At 42.6% G+C, this 20,519-nt stretch overlaps 1 protein-coding gene across 3 annotated transcripts in view; it reads left to right on the top strand.

Moving 5' to 3' along the window:
* PTPRM (protein tyrosine phosphatase receptor type M) overlaps positions 1–20,519 on the top strand; it is a 748,579-nt gene that overhangs the window by 167,294 nt on the left and 560,766 nt on the right. For all 3 annotated transcript variants that reach the window (XM_082641116.1, XM_082641117.1, XM_082641118.1), the window contains exon 2: positions 17,901–18,023. In XM_082641116.1, coding sequence (XP_082497242.1) covers positions 17,901–18,023 — 123 coding nt within the window. The remainder of the gene's footprint in view (positions 1–17,900; positions 18,024–20,519) is intronic.

Raw genomic sequence — 20,519 nt, 5'->3', positions numbered from 1 at the left:
TATCCATGAAACAGTCATCCTGCTGTAATCATGTGTAAAGATTATACTGTAAGGAAAACCCGCCTTGAGGAATTGCGAAACCAAGGGTCAAGTTCACCTCTGCCGTCACCTGCCTCCCTACTGTTGGCAAATCAGAGCAATGGTCTAACCCAGGGGTCCCCAGGAACCGGGCGGCACAGCAGGAGGTGAGCGGCGGGCGAGCCAGCGAAGCTTCATCTGCCGCCCCCCCGTCGCTCGCATTACCGCCTGCGCCATCCTCTCCTCCCCTCCGCCCCGTCCGAGGAAAAATTGTCTTTCATGAAACAGGTCCCTGGTGCGAAAAAGGTTGGGAACTGCTGGTCTAACCTGTTCCTTTGTCTGTAAGATGGGATAAAATTTTTGCCCTCCTTTTTCACCTGGCAGTTGTGGCGACCACATGGAATCATGAATGTGGCAGTGTGGTCATCCCATTCCTGCCCTGGGATGACCCCAGCCAGGGGTTATTCTGCTCTGCTCGGCCTTTGCATCCTGGTCTTCATCCCTCCTTTATACTCTTCGTGCTAAGCAGCCTTCTCCCAGGTCCCCCTCCCTCTGTGTTTATACTCTCTGGAGTCCCTCTAACTGCCCCTCAAGGCTGGAGCCGTCTTCCTGACTCCCTTAAATGCCTTCTCCCCTGTGGATTCTCCCTTGTTCATCCTGATCTGCAGTAGCCTCGTAGTGATATCTGGTCCTCCATCACCTTAGCGATCTGTGGCTCTCTGTCGTCACGATGCTAAATCATCGTTGGTCCCATATGTGTCCTGGATTGCTAACAAGATTAAAATCGAGGGTCAGGATCCTGAGTCTTCCACACTGTTACCACACTGCACAGAACCCTGGTATGGATCAGGGGTTACTGGTTGCTGACTGGAGTGGCTTTGATAAATCAGGAAAACCCCGCAGACTCAGTTTCCTTCCTTGCATAGTACTTTGGGTGCTCTGTGTGCCTGGGTAGAAATGTAAATTGGCCATCCTTAAGTCTTACTACAGATAGTTAAGGGGTGACCACCCTGGGCAGCCAGGTGCCAGACTCTGTGTCTGTCATAAGATTAGGGTGCTCGCCGTGTGGCTGGGGAGACCAGCACCCGAGTGTACACCGTCCAGAGCGAGAAGAGGGATGTGGTCTCACATGGGAGGGTTACGGGCATTCAGTGAAGAACCAATACACTGGGAATAGGGTGAGGGCTGGCACATCCTGCGGCAGTGGGTCTTCATGGACAAGTGAGCAAGGGTTTGCTGGGAAGGTGGGTGGGACGTGCCCCCAGCGAATGTACAGGAGAGTCCAGGAGCCTGCTGTGCACGGGGGCCAGTGTGGTTGTGTGTGGAACCCGGTGTGCAGAGCAGGTGAGGATGCAGGGGGAGATGCCCTTTGGTCATGTGGAAATGATCTTGGAGAGCTGGGCTCCTTAGGAGAGAGGCACGTGGGAGCCAGAGGAGCCTCGACTTCAGGACCAGCCGATGCCACAAGGGGCGAGGAAAATGGCCGTGGCGGAGGGTCTTCCCTGCCCTTCAGCAGCATCACAGGGAAGAGACCTAAAATTCAAAGCCCCAGCATTACTTCCAACAATTCTGATTCTGCAGGTCTGGGGTGGGGCTCAGGATCTGTGTCTTAAGAAACTATCCAGGTGATCTGATGCAGGGGGTCATTGACGCACCCTTTGAGTAAATGCTGAATTGTCCCTAAAGAGCTTTGTAAATCCAAAGAATTATCAAATTTGCACGTTATCCATTTGTCCTGGCAGACAGGTCATGGATAGCTCTGTTCAGAGTCTCAAAAGGATCCGTAAATTCTATAAAGCTTAAAATCACTGAGCTAGGAAAAAATAATGTAAGACAGAATGAGAACAGTGTTATAGCCGGAATACAGGCGAGTGCTAACCTTTAAAGAAACATGTTGTGATATAGGGAAATTTGATGTTTACAAGAACCCGACTATAACACATTAGGAAAGGGAAGGCTTGACATCCCGTTTGTAAATCAGGATTTATGTTTGGGTGAATATCTCAGTGTTTAAAAGAGATACAGTGCTTGGTGGATGTAGAGATTTCACGATTTATCTGTATTAGGTTTTTTTTTAAAACAATTTTTTCCCTGACCTAATTAAATCATCTGGTTTCCCCTGAGTTTTAGTTTTTTAATTTTGAAGTTAGCAATATATAAAAGTTCAGTATCATGAAGGTCTTTAGTGAGAATTTTTAGTAACCGTGCCACATTTTGCTCTCCTGCGGTAAGGTCACGCCTGCATTTCTATGATAAACATCTTTCTGAAATTTATGAAGGAAAAAATTGATATTGATGCAACTTGGTTTTCACTCCCAACCCAAGAGCTTTCACGTCAGTCGAGTGTACAGCTGAAAAGTGGTACCTTCCCCCTCTTTTCTTCTTAACCCAAAGTGGGCATATGGTTGATCCTGGCAACACAAGTACCACGAATGGGATGCAGTAACTACTCTAGGGTGGAGGCTCTGATCAAGGATGCATTTCCCAGTGATGGTTGAGGCTGAGGGATCCACTGGTAACCACAGTTGTTCTTGGCAGTGGGGTTTGGCTCCTGGGGTCCCATATTTAATTGTTGGCTTAAACATTACATGAAAGGTTACTATTTCTTAAGCCCAGTCAATATTCTGTTGATCCACAAGGGTTTATTCTCCATTCATATGGTACCCAGCGCTAGGTTAGATATTGTCCATATGGCCAAGCGCCAGGGCCAACAATTAGCTTACTGAAGAGCATCCCATAAGAGAGACCCAGGCCACATGTGATCAAATGCAAAATTACACACTCAGATGATTAAAACCAGTTATGCAACAACACTTTGATTAACTAATCCCAGTGACCACAGCTTCCTGTAACAACTCAGCCAGATTGAAAAAAAAAAAATGTTTCATGAGAAGCAGAGTTCTCCACTTTCCTGACTTTATATTAAAAATATCCCAATGGGGCTTCCCTGGAGGCGCAGTGGTTGAGGGTCCGCCTGCCGATGCAGGGGACACGGGTTCATGCCCCGGTCCAGGAAGATACCACATGCCGCGGAGAGGCTGGGCCCGTGAGCCATGGCCGCTGAGCCTGCACATCTGGAGCCTGTGCTCCGCAACGGGAGAGGCCACAGCAGTGAGAGGCCCACGTACCGCAAAAAAAAAAAAAAAAAAAAAAAATCCCAGTGAATCATTTCTGAAGCAAGTAGGGCTCATTGCAGCCATATTATGAAGTCACTGACCTTGATATATTCTTTTTTGGAAACTTTCTCCGTGAGCGTTTTCTATGTCTAATGTTATCTTTACCAGAAATATCTCATATCTTGTTCTTTGTACTTGTGGATTTTTTGCCTAGGCTACACACGCTAGGTCTAAATAAATACTTTTTGGAGTGGGTGTGGTTAGAGAACCAGTTGTATGAATACATTTTGGTTAGTGTTTGTTTGAGTTTTAGATTTTGAGCCTCTTTGCTGGAGACTGAAAAATGTAAACTGGTTCAGATAATTTTAGTCATGAGTCCACAGGTGCCAAGGAGTGGGGTATGTTGAGAAGAGTCCTACTGAAATTATATTGGTTATTCTCAAATAATCCTTTCAGCACATATGATGTAATCTTTTGGCGGTATGCTTGGATAGGAACGATCACCCCACATTGGTCCCAGCCCACATAGGGTCGAGAATGGTGGGTGCCTGGTCCTATGATTTTGTGTTCTCTGCTTTTCCCAGCCCTCACATCCACATTCATATCAATAAGGTTTCTTCTACCTCCTCACCACCTCGTCCTAAACATTCTCTTCTCTCTCTCTCTTTTTTTTTTTTTTTTTTTTTTTTTGTGGTACGCGGGCCTCTCACTGTTGTGGCCTCTCCCGTTGCAGAGCACAGGCTCCGGACGCGCAGACTCAGTGGCCATGGCTCACGGGCCCAGCGGCTCTGCCGCATGTGGGATCTTCCCGGACCGGGGCACGAACCCGTGACCCCTGCATCAGCAGGCGGACTCTCAACCACTGCGCCACCAGGGAAGCCCCTCTTCTCTCTTTAACGTTGGGCTCAGCCATCCTTTGCTTACATTATTTAATATTATCTTATTTAGTTTTTATATGATAATCAGACCCCCCCAACCATACACCTTGGCTACACAGCAACACATTTTAACCTCCATTGTGTTCCTGATAAAGAAGTATTGTATTTAAGAGAAGAGAGAGAAAAATATCTTTAGAATGGAAATACAGTTGACCCTTGAGTGACATGGGGGGTTAGGGGCACCACCCTCCACGCAGTTGGAAATCCAGGTACGATTTAGGGTGGGCCCTTCATATCTGGGGTTCATCTGTATCCAGGGTTCCTCTGTATCTAAGGTTCATCTGTATCCCTGGTCCTGTGTCCCTAGATTCAACTAGCCAGACCAGATTGTATAGTGCTGTAGTATTTACTACTGAAAAAAATCCGAGCATATGTGGGCCCATGCAGTTCAAACCCCTGTTGTTCAAGGGGTCCACTGTACTGTCTTAGGGATCCTCTAGATCTGAATTTGTTAGATCTTGTTAAATATTAGATTTTGATGGTACAAGTCTTTTGTTAGAACCCCAACATTTAAAGTAAATAAAAGTTGACTATATCAGGTTGACTCAGGGTTTAGAATGACCTGGAATGGGTCTGGAAGAACCTTCACAGTCTGAGGGTTCTGAGGATCACAGTGTGAAAAACCAGCAATCTAGTTCCTCCTGCTGTTTTATATAGATCAGGACGCTGAGGAAAGGGAGCCAACATTGGCCTATTTACCAGATAAGAAGGTAGGTAAGTGGATAGGTAAGTAGGTAGGTGGGTAGGTAGTGTAATATGTATGTGTATATATAAACACATATATTGTATATGTACAAAGTCATTTAATCCTTATAACATTCTAGAAGGTAGATGGTTTTACAGGGGATTAGATGAGAAAAGCTTTTACGTTGACAGAGTTGGGGCTCACCTTAGGTCTTTTTGGTGGCAAATCTACGTTCTTTGCATCATACCTCCACGCTGCTGGATGGCGCTTCACGTGAAGCCACACGGTCAGGGACAGGACTGGGACCCAGACCCCCTGCATCCTGGTCCAGGGTTGTCCCCCTAGACCACCTTTTCTTTTTAGTCAGTGGCCAAATAGTACCTGCTAAAAGAGTAAATGGAATATTGAGGAAGCAATTTAAAAAGATGGACACTCCAGCTGTGCTGACCTTGAGAAGAGTTAATGTTCTTAGTTCCCTGTGCTTTAGCAACTAATTGGTCATGTAAAATGACCGGAAGGAAGCTGATTCACAGTGATTTTTGTGCTCTCTCAGTATTGTTCTTAGCTCAGAGAATTTTGCATGGAATCCAGCTTCCTAATTTAAAACATTATATGATGAATTATTTTTCTTCAAAGTATACTCTCTTTATGGCCTGAGAATTGAAGTTTGATGTTGAATTTTCAAGTATTCACTACTTTTATGTTTCATGAACTTGAAAGGTACAGAACATGTAATCATTAACATTCTTTTTATGTTTGGAACGTAAAATTAAACATGAACGATTGAAGCATTAAACCAGAGTTCCAGTACTATACCCAGAAAATCCCTCTGCTTTTTGTTGACTTATGCTGAGGCCTGCCAGATAACAGCCTTACTATGCAGATGCTTAGAATAACGGGCCGTGGATATCTTAGCTTCTTACCTCTTGTTGCTGACTCCGATTTTCTTTTTTTCTCTGGAGCGTTTAGGGACAGGAGGTCTTCAGGATGAGTTTTGTTTTTCTCTTGGCTCCTGCAGCATTTTGCATCTTTCTCCTTTGTAACTACTTCCTTGGCCCCCAAGTTGTCTTCCTGGAGGACCAGGGCATCTTTATCATCCTCCACATCTTCCCCGTAACCCTTGCCCCTTCCCCCCAGGGCCCTATGTAACATCCGGCACACAGTGAGATGGGGGAGGAAAGAGATGCTGTGAGTCAGATCAGAAAGGCAGGAGCTCCAGAAGCAGGATTTCTTCTTTCCTTGCTGTAGCCAGTGTGGTTAGTGAATAGAGTCCATTAGTATTTCTTTTTCACTGTTTCTAATAAAGATAGAAAAGTGAACAATTTTCCATCTTACTTTTGTTACACAAATCTTTAAGAAATTCCGTTAAACACAGTAGGTCTGTAATGAGTAGCAAGCACCTTCCAAGGACTGGGGATGCAGAGGTGAAAAGAGTATTTCTAGGCCCAAAGAAGCTCATGGTGCAGTAGGGAAGATAAACAGGTCACAGTCGTATTGCCGTATAGGTGATATGGACGTCTACAAGACCTGTATGTCTTGTAGTGATGGTACAGCGGCAGGAGTGGTTGATTTTATCCGTGAAACAGGTACCCAGGAGAGGTGGCCCATGAGCTGGGATTTGCACAGCAGAGAACAGGAGTCTGCCAGCCATACTCTGGGCTGGGGATGCAGGGACACAGGGAGAGCACATGGGCAGCAGCATCACTGAGGTGGATCTCCAGACAGTCGGGGATTACTAGATTATACTCTGAAAGGGAAGCGGCGGCAGGAAATGAAGATAAAGAGGTAGACAAGGTCAAGTCCGGAAAAACCCCTGGGTTACATGATAACATTTGCACATTATCCCGTGGGCAGCGAGGTGCCCATGGGATAACACATGGGATAACACATAAAACAGCTGTGTGCCTTATGAAAGGTCAGCTTGCTGGGCGTGTGTGGGGTATACTGGAGAGGGCAGAGTCTAGACATGAGAGGATGGGCCGAGTTCAGTGGGGACGTGAGCTGAAACTCCAACTGTGGTGTGGTGGGGATGGGAGACTGATAGGAGATGCTTTTAGGAAGTTTTGGGGGAAAGTGTTGGGCACACTCCTGGTTGACTCACAGGGCTTTGGCTCGAGCCTCTGGCTTGTGGTTCCATCAGCCAAAGTCGGCTGTATCCACACAGAGCCGCCTGGCACTTTAATTTCCTGTTTCAGGTAGCATGTCCCCACGCCTGGCTGTGGCCCTCTTTGATGTTCATCATCTTGTAACAGTGAGTGCACTTTCCCATCTGCCACCAAGTCCAACCGTCACCCTCTCCTTGGGAGATAGATCATAAATATTACAAAAGTGTCTTATCTTCCATAGTCATTAAATCCTCGGGGATTTGCCTATGGTCAGAATTGCCCTCTGAAAATCCTTCAGGAAACTTCTGGGTTGAAGACCAGCATTCTGTTTGTCAAAAGACTGTAGGTCTTTAAACATGAGAATGATGCTGAACTCAAGAGATGTATGCACTTAGAAAGGAAAGACTTCTGTCTGTCATCATCCTCCCATTTTCATGGTTGAAACCACACACGTTAATTGTACCTATGATGTAAGCCCTGCATATGCCCTTTTTGTACGGTGAGCAAGACACACCATCTGTGACTTGCCCAAAGATAGAATAGGTAGCTGACAGATCCAGGACTTAATGAATCCCGGTCTCAGATTCCCGTTAAGTTGAATGTCTTACAAGTTCCCAATTTTTGTTGTAGAGTAAGTACTCCTAATAATAGGAAATTGGAATGAATGCTTTACCAAGAGGATATAGGAAATTGTATTTGCTTTTTCCTTATACATAATTTGATTCTACCCAGTGAATGGGATGTATAGAAAAAATGTTCATTGGTTGAGTTTGGGTTAATCAGCGAAAATAAAGAGTTGGCTGGCTGTTTTAAGCTGAATAACACGGCTTGGCTGTACTGCCTATTGGTGAGTTCAGGAGTTTATTTTATCAGCTGTCCCAGATAATGATTTTATGCTAATAAAATCATCAAGAGATGAATTTGTAAATCATACTAAACTGGCAGGAACACTACGGGGCATAAAATTAAACTCTGTCCTTTATTAATTTCCTGGGTATCTCTGACCAACAACCAGGATCATTTTCTACCTAGGATACCTCTTCTTGTTGAGTAGCTCCACTTAGGAGAAAAATTACAGATTGGGAGTTTCTTAGCATGAAATTAGAGAATGGAATTCAGTGCTTTCATCAAGCAGTGTTATTCTGTTGCCCTTATTCACCTGAGAGATATTTATACCTTAAAAAGAGTTATTTGGAGCAGTGATCTCCAAAAGGCTTTCTCCATGCCCTTTGAGGCATCTAATACACAATCTGTTGATGTATGGAAGAAAATAATTGAACTTAATTTATATTTATTTTCTAGTTTGTACCTTAAAAGGTCAATTATATGTGTGTCTAATAATCTGAATGTGTGGAGTACTACATTATATAATTTATAAGTAAAATGGGATGGTTGGGCCTTTTAATTTTTATTTATTTATTAATTTTTAAAATCTTAAAATCCAAAATGTTTATTTAGCTTTTTAAATTGAAGTATAGTTAATGTACAATGTGTTAGTTTCAAGTGTACAGCAAAGTGATTCATTTATATATAATCTATCTATCTATATATTTATATATAGTGTATATGTCTATTCTTTTTCAGATTCTTTTCCATTATAGGTTATTACAAGATATTGAGTAGAGTTCCCTGTGCTCTGCAGCATGTCCTTGTTGTTTATCTATTTTATACACAGTAATGTGTATCTGTTCATCCCAAACTCCTAATTTATCTCTTGCTGCCACCTCTCCTATCCCCTTTGATAAACATAAGTTTGTTTTCTATGTCTGAGTCTATTTCTGTTTTGTAAATAAGTTTATCTGTATCGTTTTTTTTAGGTTCCACCTATAAGTGATATCACGTGATTTCACTTTCTCTGTCTGACTTACTTTACTTAGTATGATCATCTCTAGTTCCATCCATGTTGCTGCAAATAGCATCATTTCATTCTTTTTTATGGCTGAGTAAAAGGTTGTGCCTTTTTAAAAATCTGAAGTTACCTTTACCTTCCTCAAAATGTTCGAAACTACTGATCTAGAGCACTTTTCTAAAATGGGTCAAGGATTAGTTTATTCTGGGACCTCTTTTTTTTTTTGCAGGACGCGGGCCTCTCACTGCTGTGGCCTCTCCCGTTGCGGAGCACAGGCTCCGGACGCGCAGGCTCAGCGGCCATGGCTCACGGGCCCAGCTGCTCCGCGACACGTGGGATCCTCCTGGACCGGGGCATGAACCCGTGTCCCCTGCACCGGCAGGCGGACTCTCAACCACTGAGCCACCAGGGAAGCCCTCTGGGACCTCTTTTAAGACCCCCTCTTCCTGAAGATCCTGGTTAAATAGGTCAGACTAGAAGAGTGGTTATCAAACCTAAGTGTGCATCAGAATTACCTGGGGGTCTGGCTTGTTAAAACACAGAGTACCGATGCTGAGCCCCCCAGAGTTTCTGATGCAGTAGGTCGGGGGTGGGGCCTGAGAACTTATATTTTCAACAAAATTCAGGGAACCACTTTGAGAACCTCAGCTCCCACCTGGGACTCGGGACAGGCGACGCCCAGAATGAGGCGATGATTACTGATCTGGACTTTGTTCACCTTCCCTAGACAGTTCTTGCAGATACTTCAGCATTTTGTTTTCCTTTCCTACTCCTATTGCTCCCATAGAGGCAGGCAGCTGCTTTTCACACTATGCTTTTCAATACTGGCATGCAGGATAAAAGCGCCAGTGTGATATTAAGGGAGATTCAAATGTACAGGGAATTCGTATGAGTGGTTTACTTAAATCCTCCCTGAGGTACTTATTTGTATATGAAAACTGAGACAGGTCACTAATGATTTGGCTGTATCTGTACAACATTTTGGAGTAGAAATAACACCATTACCCATTTAAAAAAAAATAGATTTTGAGGGGCTTTCCTGGTGGTGCAGTGGTTGAGAGTCTGCCTGCCAATGCGGGGACACGGGTTCGTGCTCCAGGCCAGGAAGATCCCACATGCTGCGGAGCGGCTGGGCCCATGAGCCATGGCCGCTGAGCCTGCGCGTCTGGAGCCTGTGCTCCGCAGCAGGAGAGGTCACAACAGTGAGAGGCCCGCGTACCGCCAAAAAACAAAACAAACAAACAAAATACCCCCAGATTTTGAGATGAATAAGAAAAATACGTGGTTGGTTGTTGCCTTTTTAAAATCAGGCCTTTTTAAAAATTAGGAATTGATAGATTGATATGAAATGAGGAATGCAGTAAGTGTGATAAGCCATAGAAACTTTAAGGACAAGACAACTCATATCCTTTGAATTATATAAAGTATATCTATCGGCAAATAGCATTTTTTACAATAGAGTGTGGCATGAGCCATTTAAGTGCCTGTGCCATGTGTGAAAACTGCTTGCTAGATTAAATTATGTAGAAAAGCATTCTATAATGCTTAGTGTCCGATTCACTAATCATCAGCGGGGCATTCAAAGTTTAAGAGGCATTGTATACTTTCATTGTTGGCAGGCAATTAAATGTAGATGTCACTGGGATTGATTTACAAGAAGAAAACAGTGGCTTAGCTATATTGGTGCAGGGTTTTTTTTCACTCTTAAAACAGTTATGTATATTATAGCTCACTTCTGTTTATCCTTTGAAAAATGTATTTTATAGCCATTTGTCTCACAGTTCTAAATTTGAAATAAATGGAAAGGACCACCTGAGATTATGTGTATTTTAGGAAAATAGAGCATATAACATTAATTCTTTTAGCACTAGTTTTTGATCTGCCCTCTCTGTAGAGAGTCCCATTTAATACTTTATGCATTTGATAAAGGCTGCCTTAAATGGGGTCATTCTGTATTTAGAACAAATGAGAAAAATGTTCCAGAAATCTCCTCAAGGAGTATTACAGTCTTTTTACAAAATGACTTTTAAAAGGACTGTAATTATAACAAGGAGAATGATTGCCAGAGTATATAAGTCAATTTAACCTGTTAAAGTCAGAACAACTCAAAATGTGTGTGAATCTTACAAAGAGTGTGAAATTAACGTTTGATTGTCCTCCATTAGCTCCTTAGAAACAGCACTTTCAGGAGCTTATTTACAATGCAATTCATGTACCAATCATCATATAAATACTACAGGTTGCTGTTTACGTATTTTACAGGGGCGGATTAAGCGTGAAGATGTGTAGACTTGAGAGAGTATGAACTTTGGACGCAGACTCTGCTTGGACTGCAAGTCCTACACCACACTCTGGGTGATGTGGGCAAGATATTTGACCACGCCAAACTGCCATCTGTAAAAATAGGGATGTATCCATCAAGATCCAGTCGGGAGACAGAGAACAGGGAGTAACTTGAACAAGGAGAGTTTAATATAAAGAATGTAACAGCAGATTAGAATGGAGAGATTGGCTAGTGGAAAGAGTGCTCTGAAGAATAAAGGAATAGCAGATGTGAGGGGTGGCCCCTGCTCCAGGGAAGAAATGAAGTCCAAGGAGAAGATCCGTCCAGAGCTGAGATCCAGGGCTCGGTGGATGGCAGGGAAGTCACTGTGGGGCCACACGCCTAGAACTTGGAGGAAATGTGTCCTCTAGGGTGGCCGGGAAAGCTGTTCATAGGGGTGTCCTTCTGGGGCGGTCTCTCACAGAGTCGCAGAGGGGAGCACTAGCAAGCGCTGTCTGCAGGGCCTTGTTGGCCACTGTGCACTGGAGAAGCTGGGCCTGGGAAGCCCCTGCCTTGTGGGCCTGGGGCTCCTGAAGCTGTGTGCTAGGGAGCCTTCCAGGGACCTCTGCAAGCTCCATCCTTCCTCCTGCCCTGCCTTTCCTGGACCCTCTACTGGCAAAGCTTAAAGTCTTGCCAACTGGGACAGGAAGTGTACTCAGAGGGCCTGGCTATATTTTTGCAGAGGAAGCAATGAAAAGTGAGTTTAGGGCTGAGAGGTAATACATCAATACTTGGCAAAAGGATATTGATGCTCGCCTTTAGACTTCGTAAGATTAAATAATATACACGCAGACATTTGCGTGGGTTTTGTTATGTGACAGTTTCTTTGATCAGACGTATTGAGACCACAGTCTTACACTGGTTGTGAGGATTAAATGAAGTAATGACTGTCTGTTGTCTGAAGCAGAATCTGGCTGGCATGTAGCGGATATTCAGGAAATGTTTGCAGATCACATGGCGCTCACATCGTAGTGTTGACTAGTAACTTCAAGCTAAACTAGTAACTTCAAGCTAAACAACATCGTAGTGTTGACTAGTAACTTCACATCGTAGTGTTGACTAGTAACTTCAAGCTAAACAAAGGGTCCCAGGTAATGGTTCTCACCCTCACACCTTAAAGGCTACAAGTAGCACCCTTTGATGAATCATGAAGTCCGTTTTGTGGACCCAGACCCAACCTTTTACAAACGAATAGAATAGAAATGAAAAAGGCCAGTGTATCTCAGTGGACATAAATGTGGTTTGTGAAATGTACATATACATGTGCTGGGTTACGATGTCATGACTGTGGGTCACAATAAAAAAAAAAGTTTGCTTAAGTACTGCTCTACAGAGTGCACTCTCACCCTTGTCTGGTTTCCTTTGTCTTCTCTCTAGTCCTGAAGCTTTAGTAGGATGTAGAATGGTCATGTGAAAGAACTTATAAGGTTTCCTTTGGGGAAAAAGCGGATCATCCTCTCCTTTATAGCCCCTGTCTTAATGATGTCATATTACTTTTGGATCTACTGAATAATTCTCTGCTATTCCAAAGAAAGAAGAAAGATAAATTCCCTCCAATATGCAAATGACAGTATTTTATTTTCATAAATCATGGATGACCTTTATAGACAACTAGCATTCCTATCTAATTATGGCCGGGAAAAAAATAAGATTTCAACTTTTCTAAAGCAAAAGTCATAATTTGTGGAGACTTCATTAACATTTAACTGGCTTATAGTTTTCAACCATAATAAAAAATGAACATGTTCAATGATTTAGTCACATTTGGAGCTGATTCATCTTGGAATACACCAGGACAGGGCTGGGTATTTTGTGGGGCTCGATTGAGGTCGTTTTCATTGTTTAAGTGGATATTACCTTACACTTAGAAAAAAATTTTAAACAAAATTATTGCAGCCAAATTCTGCATAGAATTTTGGGAAATTCATTACCCATTTTTCTGAAGAAGCATTTATTGGGTGCCTACCATGTACCAGCTCTAGGAAATGTCAAGACGACTAAGAGTTATAATCAAAATGACTTTTGATCAGAACTCCTAAGCTTTTAGACACCCGTTCCTCTTAAACTCCGCAGTTTTCATGAAAAAATAATAATAACATGGTTTCACCTGATTTCTAAAGCGCATGGCATCATGCTTCAGTAATAGCACCGACAGCCTGTACTTTTTAGTTGGGGGGTAAATACTCAAACTCATGGCAGCCCATTAAGACTTTGTTGAGAGAAGCAATATTCATAAAGGCTGTTGCAAGGAATATTACAGTTTTATCCTAGAATGCACTGAGCTCCCACTAAATCAAGTTTATCCAGTCAAAGTCTGATGACATGCTATCCTGACATGTTACTGAATAAACCCTAAAACCCATTGCTTTGCTGTGGTGACCGCCCCTGAGAACTATGTTCATTAACTCATATTGATTGTTTCATACTAGGGCTCTGGGAACATATTTCCCTCTGGATTTAGGAGTAGGAGTTGTGTTTCTTTCAAGTTTTCAGTTTGGGAGATAGAGTGTCACATAGTGTTCAGAATATGGGTTTGAAAGACAGGATCCCTGGGTACAAACCTCTGCATCACTGTCTTCCAGCTTTGGGACCTTGTGTGCAAGCTCTGTAACCCTTCTGTGCCTCAGTTTCTGTGTGTGTAAAACTAGTATCCCGGTACCTACTTTATAGGGTCGGCCTGAGGATTAAACACGTCCCCAGTAAATATAAGCCCCTGCTGTTAGTTTTAGTATTAATGTTATCATCTCATAGATACTGTGAATTGTGTAATCACTTTTTCCTCTTGGCACTGGCTACCCCAAAGCTTAAAGTGAAATGTGTGGCCAATGCCCCGTGAATGAGCCTAGTGATATTTTTTATTACTTGGCGATAATGGTGGAGTCCTAGTTATAATCCTGATATCATCTTGTCCTTTTTTTTTTTTTTCCTGCTCTACTTTCCTTGCTTTTTAACTTTCACTTCTCCTCAATTTTATTAATTTAATCGTCATGTTATTATGCACCACCTGTCCTGGAACAGGCCATACAGTCATCATTCTTGGTCAGAAGCCACCATCCTTGTGGTCCATTACCCGGGTATTTGACACCCATTGACACTTCCTTTCACATAATAACTCCTTATTCCAGCACAAGTTGTGTGTTGTGTTCAAATTTGCTAAGGAAAAGCCTTTCTCAAGGTATGATGGAAGCAGGTGGGCAGGCACGTGTGTGTGTGTGTATTTATGTAAGAGAGAGAGAATAAGAGTGATGCCGGCCACCACCCACCCGGCTTGCATCACCTTTCCTCCATCTCTTATATGACCTTTGGTTTAGTCCTGATTCCCCTCCACAAAAGAGAAATAATTTACCTTGACTGAGGGGTGAATATGGCCCAGCCATGAGCTGTTGGGCATCGGTCCAAATATGACAATTCTGGGGAAACCTTGGCAATTTGTTGCTAACTGTATGCCTCTACATGATGGCACACGGTCTGTGTTATCCTGAAAAAGGCAGGAGACTTACTTTTGGAAATGCTTCATTTCATGATATTTCAGGGACTTTGCTTCCTTATCACATTCTTCACTGGCCCCAAGGCACTCACTTGAAAAGCCCAGCTGGCCTCTCTTCTTTGCTCCTATAGGGCCACAGAGGAGCCCACACACTTCACCTCCTTACAAAGTACGCATTAAAATTTCCAATTCTATATTCCAACTCTTTGCAATGCAGTGAGCTCCTCAGAGTCCTTGTAGGAGGTACAGACGGCAAGGACAATTTAAGACCTAGTAAAAGCTGGTACTGGTGGACTTGCCCAACTCTGTTAGACCAGCCACACTTGCTGCCTTACTGATTCATCAGAAACACCAGGTGAGGGACATGTTATGTTTGTTTTATAGGTAAAGACATTGGGGTTCCGAGAGGCTAAATGATTTGTCTACAGACGCAAAGCCAGCAGGGCAATAATGAGGAAGTGCCAGGCGTCTGACCCCGGGACCCGTTCACTTCACCTCTACACAATGTTGCCTTGAAATCTAAAACCTTCATTTTGCTCTCTTGAGTTGTTTATATCCCATTGCTTTTTACCTTAATTGCCTTATTTTAGCTCAATAAACCACCTTTGCTATTTTAGGGTCTTGCATCTGTTGGATGAAGGCCAGTAGTGGACCTGAAAATTGATGTGCAGGGGGCCATATCTTTGGGCAACAGGAAATTCACAGTCTATCCTATTTTCCAGTGTTTCCGTAATCCTATGTGGGTCTAGAAGGAACCATGGCCTTCTTTTTATGTTTCCTTTCAAGTGATAAAAACAGCTTTATGTAATGGGAAAATTATATCCTTGCACCAATGTTGTATTAGTCTTTGGGGTTTGCCGTCAGCCATGCAAGCTCTCGCCTTTATATTTGGTTATATCTGCAGTGCCAAGAATTGTTTCCTAAACCAGATCTTTAACCAGACTTGAGCTGTTTTGCAGATGCCCGCCCCCCGCAAGCTATTTCTCACTGTTTAAGATTGCACTGCAGGACTTTCATCAAAGTGCTATCTATGCTTCTATTGGGGGGGGTCCCTTTTCTGTCAAAATTCATGGTTCTTTCATTCTTTTGAATATTATCAGTGCTACTGCTGTTTGGGCTTATTCCTACAGCACTGAAGCTATTTTCTATATCAAAATTAGGATTTGCAATCAAGGGAAAATATTTCTCATAAATGTTTGCATAGCCTTCTAACATTTCTTACCCCAAATTGGAAAGTTGTTAGTATTATGCGCTTAAAACAAATCCACTTTGTTTCTGAACTTGTTAAAGCTGAGTAAGAGGGAAGTATAAATTACCAGTTGTTGTCAAGGTGAAGTATTGAGTTAATGCTGTATCTTTATAATGAGTTTTCTGTTCCCAGCAGAATGTTTAATTGGCCAGTTCTGTTAAAAGTGTTACAGAGGATGGTGTCCAGGGCCACTGATTTCACCATCATGCCTAGAGCCAGTGACTAAGACAAAGGCAGAAAGCTGGGGGACACCTCTTAAAATGGCCTGGGGAAAATGGCCCGAGGTCCCTTGTCTCTGCCCCGTTGAACATTTTTTATCAGTGATTTGGAGGCAGACAGAAAGCATGCTTAATCAAATTGGCAAATCACCCAAGTCTAGGTAGGAAGACTAACACCCAAATGGCAAAATCACGATCCCAAAAGCTCTCAACAGGCTGGGGAGATGCCCTGAAAACATTATATGGGGTTTAGAAAGGAGAAATGTACAGAAAGTCACTTCCCTTAGTCGCTTCCCTTATTGCAAAGGGGAGAAATGGCTCGATGGCAGTGGTATAAGGAAGACATGTGGGGTTCCAGGCTCCAGGAATCTCGGGATGGACCAGCAGTCAGCTCAGACTGTTGACAGTCTGAGGTCAAGGGAAGTAGCCAGTTGAATTCGGGCTGCAGTACTGGGAGTCATTGGTTTGGAAGAGTGCTGATGAACTGGACAGTGTTCAGAACACCTGTCAGGATGGCAACCATCTGAGAACCTTCTAGTGGGAGGGAGGGGGAGCAAAGCATGTTTTGCCTGGAGAAGCAAAAATATAGAACTTGACGGCTCTTTTCAAATAGTTAGCTTTCCCGTGTAAGAGCTGAGATTTTTTCACTGTTTCTTCACAGCGAAGAGCTGAGATAAATGGGTATACATTTCAAGAAGCAGTGTTTGGGCCTTTTTAAGGGGAATCATCTACATGGGAGGTATGCTTTTCTAAATGCTGGGTGCCCACCTGTTCAGAAGCTGTCTGTCTGTCTAGAAGGTTGTAGAACTGATGGAAGCATGTGGATGGAAATTGGACCAGGTGACCCTACCTCTGAGTTTGTGCAGTTGCTTTATTATTATTGTTTTATTTATTTTCTTGCTGCCAGGGCATACAGTACAGCCATAGTGTAATTATATTCTTATGTTTGTGTTTTCTTGACCAGACCCTTAATTCTCGTCATTGGCAAGTGATTATAATTAATCTTTTAAATTGATATAATTAATAGCATTATGTAATGGGCAGTAGAATTTTCATGATAATTAAGATGATTGATATAATCCTTCACTTTGGCAATGTGAAGCATTGGGGGAAAGATTTGATGCTATAATAAAGTCAACAGGAGGCACTTAAGAAGATGTGGGGTGGTACTTAAAATCATCACAGTGCCCAGGGTGCTGAAACAGCGGACCGGCTTTGCATATACTGCATTTTCTCTTATTCTTTGTTTAAGTTGCTTCATTTTTAGCATTGATATCAAGCAGATGTTTACCACATGTTTAGTTGTGAATTTATTCTTGCCTTTCAAAATTGTGTGGACTGTAGGCAAATTTATAATCTCTTTTAATTTTGAGACCTCAAATCTCCAAAGTATTAAAGCAAAACCTGTTTCTATGTTCGATTCAGAATAATCCTTAGAAAAATATTTTGTAAGCTAGGTCCATAATCTTTACTGTGTTTTTTCCTCTACCAGTGGTATGGTGGAAGTATCTCTGTTCATCTTTTTGGACAAATTATAATTTTTTTTTCTATTGAAAACACATTGAACACCTAGGATGGTTCTATTAAAGTTTTGAACACAAGATCAATTATGCCTAATTCATATGAATCTGGAATATGGGTTATAAATCTGCTTAGGTCTTACTTTCAGTTGGATTATACAGACGTTGGATTCTTTTGGGGGAACAATATAATATAGAATTATTGACAAGGCATGGTGAATACTCAGCTAGCGCTTCGCAAGGATGCAATGGGGTCAGAATCCACAGTTCCTGAGCAAAAAGGCCAAATCAAATCGCTTTGAGCATCGAGTAGGTTTATGGAGTCATCATAGCTTACCCCAGACCTCTGGTCATTATTTACTAATGCTACTCTTCCTTCTTTTACATTTTAGGTGGTTGCCTCTTTGATGAGCCTTATAGCACGTGTGGATACAGTCAGGCTGAAGATGATGACTTCAACTGGGAGCAAGTGAACACCTTGACCAAACCAACCTCTGATCCATGGATGCCATCAGGTTTGCTTTTAAAGTTCTCTTTTTAAAACCAAAGGTGCACAAAAGTCTTAATCACAGTAAATGTTCACTGGGTATTGGTTGAATGAGCGAGGGTTTTGGTCTTGGAGTTTGGTGGCAAAGGCTGATTAGCTGGTGAGGATGGTACACGAGGACCAATGACAAAGAGTTGACCCTTGTTTCTCTCCCTTTAAAATGTAAAGCTTACTTCCTTTATTGTTGCATACACCTGAGCTAGATTAATGGCCATTACCCAGTTGATCCTTTCCCAAGTAGCAGAACATATGGGAAATAGATCGACGTCTCTTCTGGCAGATGAGTTTGGTGATTGGAACTCTAGCTGGGGAATCCAAATAACAAGGTCTTCATCACAAGTAGACCTTGACAGGTGACTCCTCTGGCACCTGGGGGATCTGGAGGTTGCTAGTGATCTTCAAAGCATTCCAATAAAATGGTTTTGCATGCATGTGGATCCTATGTTCACTGTAGAAGCACTCAGTAAATTTTCTGATGAGTGAGAAACATTTGATCCACTGAACACCAGCAAGAGTTCTACTTCTTTAGTTGGAAGATCAGGAAGATGGTGACTCACGGACTCTAATCAGATTGGCGCTTGATCATTTTAATAGACACCATTTTTAGGCTGCGGTGTTGCATATCCATTTAAAATTTTAGATTTGCAGATTCACTTGACAGATGGGGTGATGACTGTGTCCCATTCAGAATTCAAACTGGAAGATATGTTATTCTGATTTGGATTTCAGGTAAAACACAATTTTTATACTTTTTTAATGGCTATTAAGGACTTCATCTAACTGTGTCCCAATAGCAGTATTTATGAGTACATTTAGTGAGTAATCTTGGAGAGGTAGCTTTTAAACATGAAGTAGGGTTTAATGTTGTTCTTAGTTAAGCTGTAACAGTTATGATGCCCACCATGTTCTTTCTGTTTCCTTCCCATGTTTAACTCCTTATAACTTCAGAGAAAGGAACACTGAGCTCCTTAGCACTGTGGCTTTGCTGGACTCCAAATCCTTCCTAGTTCTTAGTGATTTCCCCACAGCTGACAGACTCCTGTTCTGTCTCTTTTTCTCTCATAGGTATGTACTTTTGAATATTACTTGTGTTTGAGTCAGTGGTACTTTAGTTGTTTTTCCAAATTACAGTCTGGCTTCATTCTTGTCAGTGATGGGAGAAGGGGAAGAGCAGGGGCTAGCAGCCCCCCTCAGGCAGAGCTGTCCTTTCCCAAGCAACCTTCTCACCCTGAAAGCCTTTGTCCCCACCTGCTCTCTCAGTCTGTGTCCAGAGAGGCTGGGGAGGGCACTCAGGTTTAGTTCTGGGAGTTTTCTCCACAAGAGTGCACTCAGGTTTTCTTTGTTTATTATCTTCTAATTTGGTGAACATTTTGTAATTTTCCACAGTAGGGAGTTGATTTCATTTCTGTGGTCCTTTAGATTGAAACCTGATTAGGAAAAATCGACTCTTGCAAAGGAGCCCCCAATAAGGCAAGATCTTTGTCAGCCTCCACTGGTTCTATTTTTGATATAGGATGACCCATCTCCCTCCATGAAGGAGGGGGAGGTACAGCTTCTTGTTACCATCTTGTCCTTTACTTCTTTCTGATGTCCCATAATACCACCTCAGACCAAGATGTCCAAGCTTTAAATATAGAAAGGATAGGTTTCTAGTAGAGGCCATTACAAAAATGGTTACACATATCAAAGACCAGTTGTGCCCTGGAATAGTCAGTTGGGTAATTGAAGCCACACAGGGAGAGTGACCTTGCAAGTATTTGGCCTTTGAAGGCCCTTCTGCCTTTGGAAGAGTGAAGTGGGGGCATTATACATTCTGCTTGAATTTATTTTTCTTCTGTTGACTAATAGAATACTTGGTGATTAATATTAGGACTTTGTAACTTAAGATCTCTGAATGTTATATTTTCTAACACTTTGGTCAATTCCGTCTGGTTTCTGATGGTTACATAAGATGTATCCTCAACACCTACCCCCAAACAGGGTGCAAGTTTTGGGTTAGGGTTAGGACATGTGGGTGGTTTGGGTGTCAGCAGGTCTGGAGGGAGTTGGAGAAAGACTAGCAGTGGGTCGACTTTCCTCTGACTCTGCCTATGGACATGGGTCCAGATAAGGCTCCTGAAAATGGATAGTTCTTCCACCACATTAAAATGTTTATCATAATATAAAACTGCAAATACGTGTATTTTTCCTACTATTTATTAAACAAACTTTATTATTAAAAAAAAACTTCTTTGAGCCCTAGTGTATACTAATCATGATTATTGAGGGAGATGAAGGATTATGAGATGATTCTTTCTAGGAACTTACCTACTTGGGAAAGAGGGTTACAAAAATACAACTAGCGAGAAATCTAAAAGTGCATAGAATTAAGTGTGGTATAGACTAGAAGTATTCTAAGAGCAGTTTTCTTACTGTAAGCCCAGTGTCTTTGGAGGACGTGGACTTGGGCCCAGCTGACCTACCC

This window comes from Mesoplodon mirus, assembly GCF_964341445.2.
Source record: "Mesoplodon mirus genome assembly, chromosome: 13".
NCBI classification, from domain to species: Eukaryota; Metazoa; Chordata; class Mammalia; order Artiodactyla; family Ziphiidae; genus Mesoplodon; species Mesoplodon mirus.
The sequence above is the reverse complement of the archived record's forward strand: the minus strand, read 5'-3'. Positions and strand labels throughout refer to the sequence as shown.